Source organism: Sceloporus occidentalis, unplaced genomic scaffold, assembly GCF_023333645.1.
Source record: "Sceloporus occidentalis isolate IW3139 unplaced genomic scaffold, rSceOcc1.0.p SCAF_201, whole genome shotgun sequence".
In the NCBI taxonomy this organism is placed as follows: Eukaryota; Metazoa; Chordata; class Lepidosauria; order Squamata; family Phrynosomatidae; genus Sceloporus; species Sceloporus occidentalis.
Genome location: NW_028317181.1, coordinates 1,123,219 through 1,142,054, shown reverse-complemented (window position 1 = coordinate 1,142,054; position 18,836 = coordinate 1,123,219). Strand labels below are relative to the sequence as shown.

At 46.3% G+C, this 18,836-nt stretch overlaps 3 protein-coding genes across 6 annotated transcripts in view; 2 read left to right on the top strand and 1 right to left on the bottom strand.

Annotated features, from left to right (window-relative positions):
• The window catches only part of LOC149278109 (uncharacterized), a 705,984-nt gene that overhangs the window by 123,890 nt on the left and 563,258 nt on the right, over positions 1-18,836 (bottom strand). Inside the window, exon 4 of the mRNA XM_089502305.1 lies at positions 7,043-7,747. Within this exon, the coding sequence (XP_089358431.1) occupies positions 7,043-7,747 (705 nt within the window). The remainder of the gene's footprint in view (positions 1-7,042; positions 7,748-18,836) is intronic.
• Positions 1-18,836, top strand: part of LOC149278127 (uncharacterized) — a 74,861-nt gene that overhangs the window by 16,485 nt on the left and 39,540 nt on the right. The gene's annotated exons all lie outside the window — the stretch shown is intronic.
• LOC149278128 (uncharacterized) overlaps positions 1-18,836 on the top strand; it is a 42,996-nt gene that overhangs the window by 16,483 nt on the left and 7,677 nt on the right. The window lies entirely within an intron of this gene.

Here is an 18,836-nt window from a genome sequence, read left to right as displayed (position 1 = left end):
CTGATGGCCATCCAGACTCTATTTAAAGACCTCCAAGGCAGGAGACTCCACCCCATTTTATCATAGCTTGGTCTATTGTTTCCTTTTCCATTTTTATCATTAGTAGCGTTTGTAAATCTTTGAAATCGCTTTTCTTTTTTCCTAACACCAGTATTTTATCTAATTCTGTTTGATCTTTGGCAAAGCCTTGTAATTTGCTGTCTATCTTGCATCTGTCTCTTTCCTAGCAGACAAGGTCCCATCATCCTCTAGAGTGGGGTAGTTCCTCCCATTTGCTCCTAAGTAGGCATGGAATAAATACAAAAGCCCTCCCTTAGGAAGCCAATCTTCTTTCCTGCCTACACTCCTAGCAGGTTGCCTTTTGGAAGAGCTAGCCAAGTTACTTTTTCCAAGCCATCTTTGGTCTGGATTCTCCCTGGTCTTTCCCTTTCTCTGCCTCATTGCCGTTTTGCCCTCGCTATGGACAAGATTCCAGCTGAAGCTGCAGCGGAGGGCTTACGACTTCCTCTGCCTTGGACCGGGTCAAACAGCGCAGGGACACAGAGTTGGGCACGCAGAGTTGGTTATTACCTTTAAAGCCCTAAACGGCTTGGGTCCAAGCTATCTCAGAGACCGCCTCTTCCCATACAATCCTCCCCACGCCCTCCGCTCCTCTGGGAGGAACTTGTTGCACCCTCAAAACCAAGGCTTGCGGCGACCTCCCGGAGGGCTTTTTCTGCTGTCGCCCCCAGGCTCTGGAATGACCTGCCGGACGAGATCCGTCAATTAACATCTTTGGACAGCTTCAAAAAGGCTGTCAAGACGGATCTCTTAGGGAAGGCCTTCCCAGACTGAAATATCCCGGCCTCAGGATCTCCCCCCTCCTCAGTAATGTCTCCAAAGCCCCCTTTTCTTTTCTTTTCTTTAGAACTGAAGTTGCAGTGGTTTATCGGTTGGTATTATTTTGTTTAATTTATTGTTGTTCTAACTAGTTATTGTGGTTTTAAATTAGATATGCAGTTTAATAACTTTTTAAGGGGGAGGGAAATATATTGTTTTTATGCTGTATGTTATTTTAATGTTGTAAACCGCCCGAATTGGTTCGCCACAGGGCAGCATATAAATAAATTTTTTTATTATTATTATTATTATTATTATTATTATTATTATTATTCTGAGAGATTCTTCCTATGTGCTGAAAGATCATGATTGCGCACCCATGAAAACATGTGGAGCTTCTTGTTTGTCAGATCAAAAGGAAGAATCTCCTGTTAGTTAGACATAAAAGTTAAATCGTACTCCTCCCCTCAGGAAACTAAAGTTAACTATTACTAAGTACACAAACCCAAAGGTCAGACACAGATGTTTAACCAGCCTTGCTATGATTAATCAATTATCCTGCATTTCTTACTTGCTTGTCTCTGTCTATAAAAGGAATGGACTTTCCTAGGAGTTTATCAGACGAGGGAAATTGGAAGTATAATCCAATGGCAATCTGAACACAATCATGGGGTTTCACGTTATTGCATGATAACCCACTACACGCAAATTTGGGCAATGGGAAGTCAGTCCGAGCGCAATCATGGGGTTTCATGTTATTGTGTGATAGACTGCCACACACAATTTCGGGCAATGGCATGCTATTTTCGGGCAATGGGAAGCCAGTTCGAATGCAATGAGTATTCATGTAATTTCGCTGAACTAGCGACTTTAAGTGAATGCATTCTGGCCCCACTTTCTTTTCATTTGAATTTAAGAGAAATTCCTCCCGTTTGATAAAGTCCCTAGTCCGTTGTCAATTAAATTAGCCAAGTGTCAGTTCAGTTGATCAGGATCAATTAAACGGTGCATACCAGATGGCTGGTCTTGTCTGGTTTCTCTGCACAGCCAGGGAAGGGGTTCAGGGCCAGGGAGTGTGGAGGTAGCACTGGCTCCAACTGACCTTCCAGATTTCGGGGCCCTCCGGAATTCCCCTGCCTTTACCAGCCTCATCGAGGCGATTTTTGCCATATCTGTGGGACACCCTTCCAGGGCCCCTTGCGTCCAGGGACACCCACCCTACTTCAGGGCATAGGGTGGCTTCTCACCTGCCAACTGAGCCAGTCACAACTCAGAGGCTTTGGGAGCCGCCATCCCATTCAGTGGGGGCTCCCAGGACTGGGGAGATTCGGGGTCATCCTTGGCCTCCTCCTCGCTCCATGAGACCCTCGGAGTTGTTTCCACCACCACCCCATTGCCATGTCCCCAGCCCAGCCCAGGCCCCTCCTGGACAAGCCCCGACAACTGCCTCCAGTCCACCCTTTGGGAAGGGCGACAGTTGAACGCTGCCTCTGGTAGGCTGCTGCCCGCTCTCACAAACAACGGCCACCACCTTCATCCCTTTCTTGCTGGCTCCCCACCCCAAGTGGCTCAGGTTAATGGCAGCAGCCTTTTCAACCACATGGATAGCGGCTGCCATCTTGGCCATGTGGTTGGTGGACACTATCTTGGCCAGGCACTTTTCAACCACCTGGATGGCTGCTGCCATCTTGGCCAGTCTGCCCTCCTCCTCTCTGACCCAAGGCTGATGGGCCTGCTGTGCGGCCTACTAGGAAACCAGGGTGAGGCCAGGGGAGGGGTCTCCCTGCCTGTGATGGAGTACAAGGCCTCACACTTCCCCCATGAGGCAAATACAGGCCACTGAGCCTACCGGAGAGATATGTTTGGTCTCCCCCTCTCCCTCACCAAGAGAGCTAGAAGAGGGAGTCAGCTTGACCGGAGTCAATGTGGCCCCAAGTGGGTCATGCTCTCTTGACCTCAGAGCCGACAAGGGTGGCCCTCCTCGATATATGGCTTCTCCAGGTGGACGAGAGGGAGGGAGAGCCCAACTCATACTATCGGCATTGCTCTCCCATTGGATCTGGTAGCCTCCAGAAGGGCAGCTGGCCCAGGGTGGGGGGAAACGTTTCCACTGCCGCCACCCTCCACACTATTGCCATGCCAGCCTCAGGTGTCCAGGGCTGTATTAAACAAGCTGGCCACCAGAAGTCCAGGCCAAGCTCGGACAGGAAGCCCGACAATCCCCCCTGCCATGGATTCTGAGGCCCTCCTAGTGGTCACCCTTGCCATGGACAGACATCAGGGAGGCCCTCAGTGTTTGTTTATTCTTGACTTGATTGACATCCTGAAGATTGCCTGAGACAGAGAGGTGGGGGGGGGCAGCTTCTAATGAGTAATATGGGTCCAGGTCTGTGCCCATTGGGCCCTCTGCCACTACTTCCTGGGTGACCAGGGCTTCTGTCCTGTGGTTATAAACCTATCTTTACAGGCCACCCCGTTCAGGTGGGGTCCTAGTGTGCTGTCCTGGCCTCATTGGTCATAGTGACATAAGGCTGGCCATGCTACAGTCATGACAGAGCTTGGGGACAAAGGCCAAGCCAGCAGGGGTCCTTTACATTCTTCAGGGCCTCCTTAAGACTTTTCAGAAGGGACACTGAGGGGCCTGAAACACTTGTGGGATGTTTGTCTTCTTGCCTATCGATATGGGGAACGTCACCTGCACCAAGTGCAAAATGGTAGCCCTCCTAGAAGAGAAAGTACAGCAGCTGGAGGCCCAGGCCGCTACACTTCGGCATCATAGGGAGCAAGTGCTTTTCATGGACAGAAAGGACCTGACTGTCCTGCATGGGAAACAAACAGAGGAGGTTGCTGGGGAGGAGGAGGTCACTTCACATACTACAAAAGTAGATGGTTGGCAGAATGTCACACACAGAAGTAAGGAAACCAGGGATCATTCGGTGAGCTTGCAGCTACAAAATTGATTTGAATCAGGGATGATGATGATGATAATTAACCTTTATTTACACAGCGCTGTACATACAATCTTTTTAATTAGACAGTTCCCTGCCCTCAGGCTTACAATCTAAAAAGACACGACACAAAAGGAGAAGGGAGTGGTGGTGAGGAAGGGTATGAGGTCCAGCAGTTCTTCTCTACCTCCGAGGCCTGGACCAAGGCAGATGGACTGAGGGAGGACTTGGCTTCTTGGAGCTAGCCTGCCTCTCTCTCCTACAAGATGGTGACTGAGGGGAGGGCTTGTCTTCTTCCAGGCAGGCCTGGTGGAGCTAGCCTGCCTCCCTCTCCCTCAAGATGGTGGATGAAGGGAGGGCTGTCCTCATTTCCCCCATTAAACCCCCTGGTCCTCCAATCTTTCCCTTTTTAGAGAAAACAGAGGCCAAGAAGGCTTCTTTATCCCTGGTTAGCACTTGGCCATCTTCTTCTCCACACAGCGACCCTGTCTTTTCCTTGTTCTTCCTTTTACTGCAGACAGAACTAAGAAAGTCCTTTCTATTGCTTTTAATCTGTCTGGCAAACCTAAATCCATTCTGAGCATTAGCTTTCCTTACCTTCCCCCTCCGAATGCTGACTATAGGCCTGAATTCCTGTTTGGTTCTTTCCCCATTTTCCCATTTCTTTACAAGCTTTTTTTTCCAACGCTTAGCTCAGTTGAGTTTTATAGTTAATGATTTTGGTTCCTTTAGACATCTCCCATTTTTCACTTCTTAAACTTTCTACAAGTTTTAGCTTGAGCCTTTAGTACCTCAAATGTTGTTGTTGTTGTTGTTGTTGTTATTAGAAAGATCATGAACGCCCTTCTCTGTCAGGATCCTTGTCCATGGGATTACAGCCAGTAATTCCCTAAGTTTAGAGAAACTGACTTCCTTAAAGTCGAGAATGCCGCTCTCCATGGCTTCCCCTTCTCACGGCCTGAAAATTCCCAAGAGAGGAGCCTGGTCACTCCGGCCAAAGGGAGGGTCCCACCACTTGCACCTCATTGACCGGGTCAATCCTCCCTGTTGGTTAGGGTCAAGTATGAAACAGCCGACCCCCTTCTTGCCAATGAAAGGGTCTGCAAGAAAGGAAAGAAATTTGTTGTACTTGATGCTATGGTCAGAGGTTGACTGCCAAGATATATCTCAGAATAGTCGGAGTCTGCCATTACCACCAACTCTCTCTATTTGGAACATGCGCTCATCTCTTCCATGAAGACATCATCCGTATCCTAAACCCTGGTCTCCAGAATCTGGCTCTCTCTAGTTGTCAGTAATTTCCCCTCTTTTTTGTTAAAAAAAACAACAATTATAATGTTGGTTGATCAGAGGAATGCTGCTGTCTACCCTGGTTTCAGTAAGGCTTTCTCCTCTCTGTGGGTCCTTTAATGGGTCTAAACTGGCTCAAACACGTTTTTTTCTTTGTAAAAATTGTATTTATTAGATTTTAAAATGTACAAAAAGGTTAACGACATCCAGTTACAGAGAAAACAGAAAAAGAAATGAAGAAAAAAAGTAAACCATCCTGTACATACATAGCACCTATATAAAACTAAAGCTACACTCAGTATACAGAATCTAATGCCATAAATACAATAAATCCATCACAAACTAAGCTAAATGATCTAAAACACAAAAGAACTCTGACCCCTTTAAAATGAAATGTGTAAAGAAAGCCTATTTGTGAAAATTATTCTGTTGTGATAGATCTGACTAAATCTACTTACTAGAGTTACTAATAATCAAACTGCAAATTATTCCATCACTAATTCTCTTATTGCTCAAGAAATTTATAAAGCGTTTCCAGTTTCCAAAAAATAAACAAATCCTTATTTGGTTTATCTGTTATAGTCTGCCTCAGTTTAGCAACTTCGGGGCTCATTCTGCAAACTTGGCTGATGGATTCTTCCATTGTTGGTGCTTCGGTTCATTCCCATTTTGGGGCCAATACTGTTCTTATAGTTCATATTTGTTTTCTGATTCCAGATCTATAATACCCAACAGAAACACTTCTGGTGACATTTACAAACACTGTCTTTTAAACTGTGTGAATTAACACACCAATCTTAGACCAGGAACAAATCCCATGCATCAATTTGCACATTATGGCCCATATTTTGTGGCCTACCTTATCATGCATTGTTTTATCAATTTATCTTCCGTCTCCAGGTTCACCTCTGAACAAAAGTCATTTTCTCCAGACTCATTACACAATTCTTTCTTATCTTGGTTAAATCTCTTCATACCTTGTAAGGAACTAAACGGATTAATAGAATCGTAGAGTTGGAAGAGACCACAAGGGCCATCCAGTCCAACCCCCTTCTGCCATGCAGGAAATCATAATCAAAGCATTCCCGACAGATAGCCATCTAGCCTCTGTTTAAAGACCTCCAGGGAAGGAGACGCCACCATTCTCCATTGAGGGAGTCTCCTTCCCTCAATGAGGGAGTGTGTCCCACTGTCAAACAGTCCTTACTGTCAAGAAGTTCCTCCTAATGCTAAGGTGGAATTTCTTTTCCTGTACCTTGCCTCCACTGCTCCATTGTGTCCTATTATCTAGAGCAGCAGAAAACAAGCTTGCTCCCTCCTCAATATGACATCCCTTCAAATATTTAAACAGGACTATCCATTAAAAGTCTATACTCTCCTCAAGAAGTTACTATCTTTATTTAAGATGGCAACTAAGTTGATTCAGGTATGGAAGATCCTTATGCCCTGCAGATGGCAAAAAATGGAGGACTTCAATTCCTCTGGTATTAAATAGGGGCATGCAAGAAGGCAGCCATTGAAACTAATGGCGTTTGCCATCCATGGATGCTTAAATGTGCAGATGGGAAGCCCATGTTGGGGCATTCATGCTATATATATATATCCTTTATACACTTTAGCCAATTTCTCTGGGGTAATATACATTTATACATAGTTTTGTACAGATTTTCTTTATATCTTTTTCCATTGATCCATTCAAATTTATGTCTCAATTTATTTTGTCCAATTAATTATGTATTCTTTAACCTGCTCTTCTTCATTGTCAAATAGAAGTAGCAATTTGTACATTTTGCCTATCAAATGACTACCAAATGAATGTGCATAAAAACTTTAAGTTATGATTTCCCCCTCTTCATAATGCCAGTTCTTCATATCTTCTCTCTTCCCTTAAATGATAATATGACAGCCATTGTACTTTAAACCCTTCACTTTCTAATTTTTCATTCTTTTTCAGAAAAGCTCTTTTGGCATTTCATACATTTAGCTGGTTTTCCCCATGTGGATTCTTTGATGTGAACGTAGATGATTACACCGACTGAAGCTCTTCCCGCATTCCACGCATTTATATGGTTTCTCCCCTGTGTGGGTTCTTTGATGTAAACCTAGATGTCCACTCTGAGTGAAGCTCTTCCCACATTCCATGCATTTATATGGTCTTTCTCCTGTGTGGGTTCTTTGATGTGAACTTAGTCTTCCACTCTGAGTGAAGCTCTTCCCACATTCCATGCATTTATATGGTCTTTCTCCTGTGTGGGTTCTTTGATGTGAACGTAGACTTCCACTCCAAATGAAGCTCAGTCCACATTCCATGCATTTATATGGTCTTTCTCCTGTGTGCTTTCTTCTATGTAAACGTAGATCTCCACTCTGTTTGAAGCTCAGGCTGCATTCCATGCATTTATATGGTCTTTCCCCTGTATGAGTTCTTTGATGTAAATGTAGACTTCCACTCTGACTGAAGCTCCTTCCGCATTCTATACATTTATATGGTTTCTCCCCTGTGTGGGTTCTTTGATGTGAACTTAGCTGTCCACTCTGTCTGAAGCTCTTTCCACATTCCATGCATTTATATGGTTTCTCCCCTGTGTGGATTCTTTGGTGTGAACATAGATGTCCACTCCAACTGAAGCTCTTCCCACACTCCATGCATTTATATGGTCTTTCCCCTGTGTGGGATCTTTGATGTAAACGTAGATTTCCATTCCAATTGAAGCTCTTTCCATATTCCATGTACTTATACAGTTTCCTCCTGGTGTGGGTTCTTTGATGTGAATGTAGGTGTTCATTCCCTATGAAGTTCTTTCCGTGATCTGAGCCTGCAGTCAGATGTTCAGAAAGTTCGGCACCCTGAGAGGCAGAGGAGTTATTCTTCTTGTTTGTCCTTTGGTTTCCCGTTTTGCTTTTCAATTCTTTTTCATTTCCAAACTCCTCTTTTCCCATGAAAGGCTCTGTAATTTCCATTGATGTCACAAGTGGCTCCTCATAGTTCTTATTCTGCTGCTCATTACCTGTTTCATGAAAAAGGAGAACCGGTTAGGAGCCAAACACAGAAACCATGGACCAGGCAAGAATCAATCTGAATTATTTCCTTTATCTTATAATCTCCCCATTCCTTTTAACATTATTTACTTTTGCTTAGAGACTCTTTCAGCCAATAAATCATCAGTTCCATTCTGTTCAATATCCCTTTTATCTCCAGTAGACACAGAGGTCTGTCCCTCTTTCCTTTTGGAATAGAACAGGCATTTCCAGTTCCAGAAGCTTATATGAAGCAAAGGAAAGTCGACAGGTGTAGCGAGATTAGAGGAAGAAGACTCCCTGAAATGGGAAAAATGAACTTCCTACTGCCAGTCTTTTCTATCTTTCTATGTTGGTTATCACCTATAAAGCCCTAAATGGCTTGGGCCCAGGGTACTTGGAGGACCGCCTCTCCCCATACAATCCGCCCCGCACTCTCAGGTCGGGTGAAAGACATCTTTTAAGAGTTCCAGACGCTCGATATGTATCAGCTCAGAGGGCTTTCTCTATTTCAGCCCCTCAGCTCTGGAACTCCCTCCCCAATGAGCTCCGTACTTCCACCTCCCTCGATGCTTTCAAGAAGAACTTGAAGACTGTTTTGTTCCGCCAGGCTTTCCCCCGTGAGCCTTGTGATCATTCTCTTCCCCGTGGCAATGTTTTTGTGTATTCCATTCTACACAGCCACTTGTATAGGGTGTTGTTAGTTTTTACTGTTCTTAACTGTTAACTTTGTATTATTGTCATGCTGATGTTTTAATTGTCTTACTCTTTGATGTACACTGCTGTGATCGCTGGAATAGCGGTATAGAAATAAAATTTTTTATTATTATTATTATTATTATTATTATTATTATTATTATTATTATATCTGTCCCAAGTCAAAGGAAGCTCCTGGTCAGACACTGAAGGGAAGATGGACCAAGGCCAAGACTAGAGACTTTATCCTACTGAGGGCAATTTGACAAATATGAATAACACCAAATTAAACCCTGTGGACTCTATTCTGGGGACAAACCGAACAAATGCATGGAATGTGGGAAATGCTTGTGTCAGCATGAAGAACAATGTTGACATCCATGCCTTTGTTTTGGGTCAGAAGCCACTGAGTATGGCCAGTCCACCAGAATCATTCATAATTCTTAAATGGGTGAGACTCTTCTCAATAAAATTCAGCACAAGCAGAAACCTTCCCCAAACCCACTGCTCCCCTAATCCCTAGACAGGACATCTCTTGACCGGACATCTAGGCAGGTACCTGCAGGTCCTTCTCCTTCCATGGAGACCTAGTCAAAAAGGTCTTCTCCTTCCAGACGGGAGATGAGATCTGGTTTAGGATATTCTGCCAAAGAAAACAGAGAGAGAATACCTAGGCATTGCTGGTGTTATTATTTTATTGACTTATATCCCACCTGTCTCCCAGTATAGGTACTCAAGAGATGAACAGCACACTTAAAAGTTCTAGATGCGGTATCCCAAAGGTGCTCCTTAATACTCTGGCTTAACTGATCTGCTCCCTGATTTCTTCTATGGCCCCAAGAAAATGCCAAGAACCAGGGAAAATGTTAGAGGACTGGTCCTGCCTTAGGTCAGGTGAGGACACCATCCCAGTTGCTGAGTGAAGACATATGTGCGTGTTGTGTGTTGTGGCCTGCCTTCCACTCCCTCAGCCAGTCCAGGTCCTGCACATGGAATGGGAGCGGGTGCCATCTTGGTAGGCAGGACAATGGCTGGGGCTGGCTGTGTGCAGGATGTGTGTGTGAATTAATGGAGGAGGGCAGATGGAAAGAGCTGGCAGAAGTAATCTCAGAGCCATTGGCAATAATCTTTGAGAGACCCCAAAGAACAGGAGAAGTCTAGATTGGAGGAGGGTCAATGTTGTCCCCATGTTCAACCCAAACTATTACCTCCCAGTTAGTATGATATCAATACCAGGGACTATTCAACAGAGTCTTCCCAAGGAGAACGACCAAAATGGTTAAAGGTCTGGAAACCATGAAGCTGTATGAGGAGATATTTAGCCTGGAGAAGAGAAGGTTAAGAGGTGATACGATAGCTCTGTTTAAGCATGAAAAAAAGCATACAATGGATCAGGACTGAAGAAGAAATATTAATAGTAGGATATGTTTATTGTGCTGTTGTGTTTATTGGAGGCACAGTTATGCAGTGGTTCTGGTCTTTCTTGGAAGGACGGACTCAGAAGGTGGTGTTGGGGGACTCTTGTTTGACTCCCTGACCACTGACCTGTTCAGAGTTCTGTGTGGTCCCCAAAGTTATTCAACATCTCCATGAAACCACTGGGAGAGGTCATCCAGAGTTTTGGGGCGTGGTGTCACCAGTATGCGGGTGACACCCAGCTCTATCTCTCCTTCCCATCTGACTCCAAGGAAGCTGTCTCTGTGCTGAACCAGGCCTCACCTGGAATAAAACTGTGTCCAGTTCTGGGAACCACAATTAAAAAAGGATGTGGACAAATTGGAGCGTGTGCAGAGGAAGGCGACCGATTGAGGATGGAGCAAGCTTGTTTTCTGCTGCTCCAGGGAACAGGATGTAATTGAGCAATAGAGGCAAGCTACAGGAAAAGAGATTCCACCTCAAGATTAGGAGGAACTTCCTGACAGTAAGGGCTGTTTTATAATGGAAGACACTCCCTTAATGGAGACTGTGGTGGAGTCTCCTTTGGAGACTGATTCTAAAGAGAGGCTGGATGGCTGTCAATGGAGATGCTTTGATTGAGAGTTCCTGCATGGCAGAAGGTGGTTAGCCCTTCTTTGGGCCCCTTCCAACTCCAACCACCCTCCTTGAAACACTTGAAAGCTCTGGCAGCCAGCTGAGAGGGAGGTGGAGACAGAGAGCAGCAAACTGTTAAATGCAATTCCTCTCTGATATTTGCTGGAAATCAGACAAATCCTCAAGGTCTAGTAAATTCCTCACTTGCCTTGGAGACAATTTCATTGTCCAAAAGGTGGAAGAGGCAACAAGGTGAGCAGCTATTTTAGATCTGATCCTAACCAACAAAGATGACTTGGTTAATGGGGTGCAAGCGGTGGGATCCTTAAGTGAACATATTCTCCTGGAGTTTGTTATACAATGCAAAGGAGAAGCCAGGCATAGTCAGACACACATTGTAGATTTTAGGAGAGCTAATTGTAGTAAACTTAAGAGAAATACTGATCCCATGGTCAGGAATACTAAAAGATAAAGGAGTTCAAGACAGATGGGAGCTTTTCAAAAGGGAGATACTGAAGGCACAATTTAAAGGTTCCAGGGAGGAAGAAAAATTGGAGGTGTCTCAAGAAACCGGGATGGATGATTAAGGAACTTTCAACTGAGCTAAGTTTTAAATGGAACATGTATAAGAAATGGAAAAATTGGGAAATCACCAAAAAGGGATTCAATTAAATAGCAAGCATGTGTAGGGGTAAAGTCAGAAAAGATAAAGCTCAGAATGAACTCAGGCTTGCTAGAAAGGTTAAAAACAACAAAAAGGGTTTTTTTGGGGGGTATGTCCACCACGACTTAAGGTGCTGGGGATATTTAGACTGGACAAGAGAAGGTTAAGGGGTGATATGATAGCCCTGTTTAAATACTTGATGGGATGTCATATGGAGGAGGGAACTTGCTTGTTTTCTGCAGCTCCAGAGACTAGGACCCAGAGCAATGGATGCAAGCTCCAGGAAAAGAGATTCCACCTCAACATCAGGAGGAACTTCCAGACAGTCAGGGCTGTTCGATAGTGGAACAAACTCCCTCGGAGTGTAGTGGAGTCTCCTTCCTTAGAAGTCTTTAAACAGAGGCTGGATAACCATCTGTTGGGAATTATTTGATTTAGATTTCCTGCATGGCAGGGGATTGGACCGGATGGCCCTTGGGATCTCTTCCAACTCTATGATTCTATGAAAAGGAAGGAGGAGGAAACAGTAGGGCCGCTATGTGGAGAAGATGGCAAAATGCTAACAAGGGACAGAGAAAAGGCAGAATTATTCAACACCTTCTTTGCTTCAACCTTCACAGAAAAGGAAAAGGGTGCTCAACCTGAGGATAATGGCGCAGATGACGGAATAGGGGAAATGCAGCACAGAATACTGTCTCCCTCCCCCACATAACTCAGTTTAAGGCCCTCTTGATCAAATTTTTGAGACTGTTGGCAAAAATATTTCTTCCAACTTGCATGAGATGCAACCCATCCGTTGCAAGAAGTCCCTCCTCATGGAACCGCAGCCCATGATCAAAGAATCCAAATCATTCTTGGCGGCACCATTTGCGGAGCCAGTTGTTTACATCTGCTATTTTTCTCTCCCTTCCTGGACCATGCCCTTTGACTGGGAGATGAGGCGAGATGACAACTTGTGCATTCATTCCTTTCAGCCTGGCTTTTACTTTCCATTGTACAACAAACTCCAGGAGAACATGTTCACTTAAGGATCCCACCGCTTGCACCCCATTAACCAAGTCCTCCTTGTTGGTTAGGATCAGATCTAAAATAGCTGACCCCCTTGTTGCCTCTTCCACCTTTTGGACCATGAAATTGTCTTCCAGGCAAGTGAGGAATTTGCTAGGTCTTGTGGATTTGGCTGAGTTTGACTTCCAGCAAATATCAGGATAGTTGAAGTCTCCCATCACTACTACATCTCTCCCTTCTGAGTGTGTGGTCATCTGTTCTAAAAAGGCATCATCCAATTCCTCAGTCTGACTTGGGGGTCTGTAGTAGACTCCCACCATAACATCCTTGTTTCCCTCCCCTTTGATTCTTATCCAGATGCTCTCCACCTGGCTTCCAGGATTGATGTCCTGGATCTCTTCACTGGTGTAAATGTCCCTGAAATATAAGGCTATTCCTCCTCCTTTCCTGTTTGGCCTATTTCTCTTGAAAAGGTTATACCCCTCTATTTCTACATTCCAATTATAAGACTCATCCCACCAGGTTTCCATGAGGCCTATTATATCATATTTGCTTTGTTGTACTAGGAGTTCAAGTTCATCTTGCTTATTTCCCATGCTCTGTGCATTAGTGTAGAGACATCGCAGACCTTGGGTCCCATTTACTTGCTGCTTGTGCAAGTTTTTTGCCTCCCACTGTTGGGTCCTTGCACTTTTTTTCTTGTTTCCTCTGTGTCAGTTTGACTATTTTCGCCATCCCTTTCACCTTCCTTAATATTGCCTCTCTCCATTGCTCTGTGTCTTATTCTCTGGAGCAACAGAAAACAAGCTTGCTCCCTCCTCAATATGGCATGCCTTTAGATATTCAAACCAGACGATCATGCCACCCTTTAACCTTCGCTTCTCCAACCTAAACCTATCCAGTAGCCCTCTTAGTTCCTCCTCAGAGGGCTTGGTGGACTAAAGGGCTACTGATCCAGTCATCCTTTTGACAGAGAGGACCAAGATCTGGAAGCAAAGAGTTAGAAGGGAGCCACAGTCGTCCAAGCAAGGAGAGCAATCCATCCTCCAAGGAAGAAGCCCTATTCCACCGCAAAAAAGCTCTGACCGTAACATTCAAATTTGGTGTCCAGAACTGAGCACAATATTTCAAGGGCTTTTGACAACACTTTACTATTAAAATAATACTGTTTCTAGGCCACAAATGGGTGGCAGAGAGGCGTCCCCAAGAGCCAAAGGGCCTACAAGTGAGTCCTGTTGAGCCAAGACCCTCTCTGCGGAGGAGGGGGAGTCTCCCAAATTTCAAAAATACTCCAAAATGGTCCACAATGTGATATAGTGACACCTGTACTTTCTGATGGTGCAGTGTACACAAACTTTGCTTCATGCACAGAATTATTTAAAATATTGTGTATAAAATTACCTTCAGGCTACAATTTAGATGCATATAGAATTTAAATGAATTTCATGTTCAGACTTGGTTCCCACATCTCCAAGGTAAAATAAAATACTCCAAAATCCAATAATAATAATAATAACAATTATAACAATAAAAATCCAAGCCACTTCTGGTCCTGAGCCTCTGGGATGACAAGGGAGACTCACCTTGTATGGCTAACCTGGGACTGGGAGAAGAGGAAGGCAATGGGGAAGAGAGGAAGGGGTCTTGGGAGTCCTCTTGGGGGAGTGGGGGGTCAATTACTTTTCTGTAAGGCCAGCCTAGGACAGAGAGAGGCCAGAGGGAGAAGGCTATGAGGCAGAGAGGAAAGGGTCTTGGGGTTTGACTCTCTCTCTCTTTCTCTCTTGGCGGTCATTTCCCTTTCTGCAAGGCCAGCCAGGGACTGAGAGGGGCCAGAGGGAGAACCATGGGGCAGAGAGGAAGGAGTCTGAAGGGTCCCCCTCTTTCTTTCTCTCTTAGGGGTCAGTTCCCTTTCTGTTAGGCCAACTTGGGAGAGAGGCCAGAGGGAGAAGGCCATGGGGCACAGAGGGAGGCACCTTAAGGGTCCCCCTCTTTCGTTCTTTCTTTCTCTCATAGGGGTCAGTTCTCATTCTGTAAGGCCAACCTGGGACTGAGAGGGGCCAGAGTGAGAAGACCATGGGGCAGAGTGGAAGGGGTCTTAAGGGTTCCCTCACTTTCTTACTTTCTTTCGTAGGGGTCAGTTACCTTTCTGCAAGGCAACCTGGGACTGAGAGGGGCCAGAGCGAGAAGGTCATGGGGCTAAGAGGAAGGAGCTGGAGATCCCCCTCATTCTTTCTTTCTGTTTTGGGCTCTCTTACCTTCCTACAGCTCCATCTTCCCCTGGAGCTCCTTCCAAAGGGTCTTCTTTGCCATTCTCTGACATCTGAATGTGCAGCTTCTCTTCCTCTCTTTGGGGGCTCCTATGGGGAGGAAGAAGGGAAGGGGGAGGTCAGGCTGTGCTTCTCCAAAAGTCCCTCCAGAGAGGAGAAGGGGAGCCCAGGGACCGGATGGAACCCACAAAGGGGGCTGGGAAAGAGACTCCCCTCATTCCTCCTGGACTATGGGCCCTAGTGCGACCCCTCCACCTGAGCCCCCTTCCGACACTGGGTCTATTTGGGGATGCAGGGCTTTTCCCACTAGTTCCTCCCCCTCTTTTTACCCACCGGGTGCAAAGCATCCCTTTTGGCCAGGACCCCCACAGCCCCTCCGTTCTCATTAGAAGAAGAACAAAAAAGGGCCCAAAGGCACTGACCCACAGAGGAGGCATCCGCACAGGGCACAGCTAGACCCGCCTTGGCCCTCTGCCCTATGGAATCCGGGGGTCTGGAATCTGTCAGGTCCTTAGGATTGTCTGGCCCATTCGAGGGAGTGCTAGGCCCCTCCAGCATGGTACAAATCCCAGGATCCCACGAGAGGCAGCCATGGAAAGAACTGCCTCCAAGGGCAGCCGGGGGAGGTCTGCAGATTTGTTGCTGGGGAGGGGGGGATTCTGGGGGATGCAGTCCCAGAGGAAGCTGTCCTGAGTGGAAGAGCCATGCCTCCTCTTCAGGGATGAAGGGAACACCCAGAATCCCCTGCTTAGAGCCATTCTAACCAGGGGATTCTGGGGGTGTGAGTGGGGAAGAAGTGCCTCTTCTTCGGGGATGAATGCAACACCCAGAATCCCCCTGTCTAGAGCCATGCTGCCTTCAGGGATTCTGAGGGGTGCAATCCTTGAGGCTTCCTTTTTCGAGAGGGACTTCAACACCCAGAATCCCCCTGTTTGGAGCCACCCTTCTGCCCTGGGGATGCTGGGGTCTGCAGTCCATACGAAGCGCCCCCTCCCCAAAATATCCCAAATCAATCTTTGGGGGAGTCACGTATCCCATCATCCCCACCCCAAATCCCAATGGGGGAAGGTAGGAGGGAAGGCAGTGCCCCCAAAACAGCCCCTTCCCACTGACCCTCTTCCGCCTCTCTTCTTCCTTGGACCACCGGAAGTGCCTCCTCCCAAGGGAACCCCTCCCTCGAAGAGAGAAAGAGAGAGAAGGGGCGGAGTCAAGGTCCCTGGGCCCACTTCCGGTCACAAAATGGCGCCCAGTGTGACGTCATACCATAGAGAGGAGGAGGAGGAAGAGCGGCGGAAGACTCTATGGCAGAATAAGAGGCCTAAAAGCCCAATGGACGCAGAGGGCTGTATCGACACTTCTGTCAGAGTTCCCTATCTACAAAAGCAGAGTTTTTAGGCCACAATATGCAAGAGTGTTGTTGTTGTTGTTGTTGTTGTTGTTGTTAGCGAGAGCGAAGGGAGAATTAACTTCTACTACTACTACAGTTCCCAGAATCCTCCACAGCCAACACTTCAACACCCAGAATTCCCTCCCTGGGGATGCTGGGGTCTGCAGTTGAACAGGATAGATAAACAGAGGATAAATAAATAAATGAGGGTAAATAAATAAACACGGAACCCTTGCTCCTTCAGGGGATTCTGGGAGCTGTAGTCCAAGGAAAACAAACATTCCCAAAGCAGTGACTTTCTTTGTCGTTAGAGAAGAATGTTTTTGTACACATGGACGCAATTGTTTATAATTGTTTATAAATCATTTATATATATTTTAAAAGGGTGGATATTTTATGGCTATAAGTACACCGAATATTATTTGTTTTGGGCTACTACAGCTCCCAGAATCCCCTGCAGAAAGCATCACAGTTGCTATAGGGGATTCTGGGAGCTCCAGTCCAAGAAAAAAGCCCAAACGTTTCCCAACATTATAGGGTCATTACGTTAAACACAACTGCAACACGTGTGTGATGTTTGTCTTCTTGCCTAAAGAAGTGGAGAACTTCACATGCCCCAAGTGCAAGTTGGTAGCCCTCTTGGAGGAGAAAGTGCAGCAGTTGGAGTCCAGAGTAGCTACACTTCAGCAGATTAAGGAACAAGAGGATTTCCTGGACAGAACGGAACTAACAATCCTGGACAAATACCACGCAGATAGGGTTGCCATAACCCGGCGGCCCCCGTGACAATCACGGTTTCGGGGGGCCCCTCCCGGTCCCGGTCTGGTTTGGGCCCCCACCCGTGCCTTGTTCCCAGTTTGAGGGCCCGCTCCGGCCATTGCCGCTGCTGCTAATGTGGCTGCTGCGGTGCCAACCCACCTCCTCCTCCGGCTCCGCCTTCCTCCTCCTCGGTGGCAGAAGCACCGCCGCCATTGCGTCAGGGCTTGCCCACCCGCGCACTCGTGCGCGCAGCTCCATAACAGGAGCTTGTCCCTTGCTTTGGCCAGCCAGCCATTGGCCGGCTGGCCAAAGAGGACAGGCTCCTCAGCGCGCGCCGCCCAGCCCTCAGCAGGGGCCAGTGGCAGCGCACGTGCCTGCCCCGCTTCCCTCCACACACGCGCGCGCCTGCCATCATAAGGAGGAGGAGGGGGGAGAGGAGGAGGAAGGAGCCGGAGGAAGGGTGCCTTGAAGGGCAGAATTGGGCCAGAGATAGAGTTGCCATAAGTCAGGACCTTCAAACCGGGTCAAATGTAGGGCAACATTTTCAAATATAGGACACGTTTTTTAAAAAATGGAGGACATGCGAAAAAATTGAGGTTTGTTTAAAAAATGTTAATATAAATGCATGTTTTTTAGGCATGATCAAAATGGAGGACATTTTGGCATTATTCCTAGACAGATGGCAGAAATGGACTTGCCCTCGGGTTCAACTGTACTTCTCAGAAGTGTGTACTTGGGCAAGGGACTGTGGTTTTTCTTCACTGCGCATGAGTTTGTAAAAATCATAGCAAGTTACATTGGCCGTGCCTCAGAGGCTTGTTGATATCAATATCACCACCATCATCATCATCATCACCACTATAATTGGCCAAGAAAGGCAGACTTGTTAGCATTCAAATCGCCATAAATACACAGAAAATGCACTTGCATATATTTAGGAAAAAATTGGGGGAATACTTATCAAATTTGCAGATGACACCAAATTAGGAGGAATAGCTAATACTCCAGAGGACAGGATCAAAATTCAAAATGACCTGAATAGATTAGAAAGCTGGGCCACAGCTAACAAAATGAACTTCAACAGGGAGAAATGCAAGGTACTGCACTTAGGGTGAAAAAATGAAATGCACAGATATAGGATGGGGGACACCTGGCTTAAGGAGACAACATGTGAAAGGGATCTAGGAGTCCAAGTAGACCACAAGTTGAACATGAGTCACCAGTGCGATGCGGCAGCTAACAAGGCCAATGCGATTTTAGGCTGCATCAATAGAAGTATCATATCTAGATCCAGGGAAGTAATAGTGCCACTATATTCTGCTCTGGTCAGGCCCCAGCTGGAATATTGTGTCCAGTTCTGGGCACCACAATTCAGAAAGGACATTGAGAAACTGGAGCCATGTGTCCAAAGGAGGGCGACTAAAATGGTGAAAGGTCTGGAAACCATGCCCTACTAGGAACAGCTTAGGGAGCTGGGGATGTTTAGCCTGGAGAAGATAAGGTTAAGGGGTGATATGATAGCTCTGTTTAAATATTTGAAGGGATGTCATATTGAGGAGGGAGCAAGCTTGTTTTCTGCTGCTCCAGAGACTAGGACCCGGAGCAATGGATGCAAGCTGCAGGAAAAGAGATTCCACCTCAACATCAGGAGGAACTTCCTGACAGTAAAGGCTGTTCGACAGTGGAACAAACTCCCTCGGAGTGTAGTGGCGTCTCCTTCCTTGGAGGTCTTCAAGCAGAGGCTAGATGGCCATCTGTCGGGGATGCTTTGATTTGGATTTCCTGCATGGCGGGAGGTTGGACTGGATGGCCCTTGTGGTCTCTTCCAACTCTATGATTCTATGATTCAACTAGCTGGCTTAAAGTGCGAGTGCAACATGCAACGGGGAGCGAGCAGATATTACAATGTCTAGGGGAAAGCTTGTTGGAAAAGGAAGGTTTTTAATCTC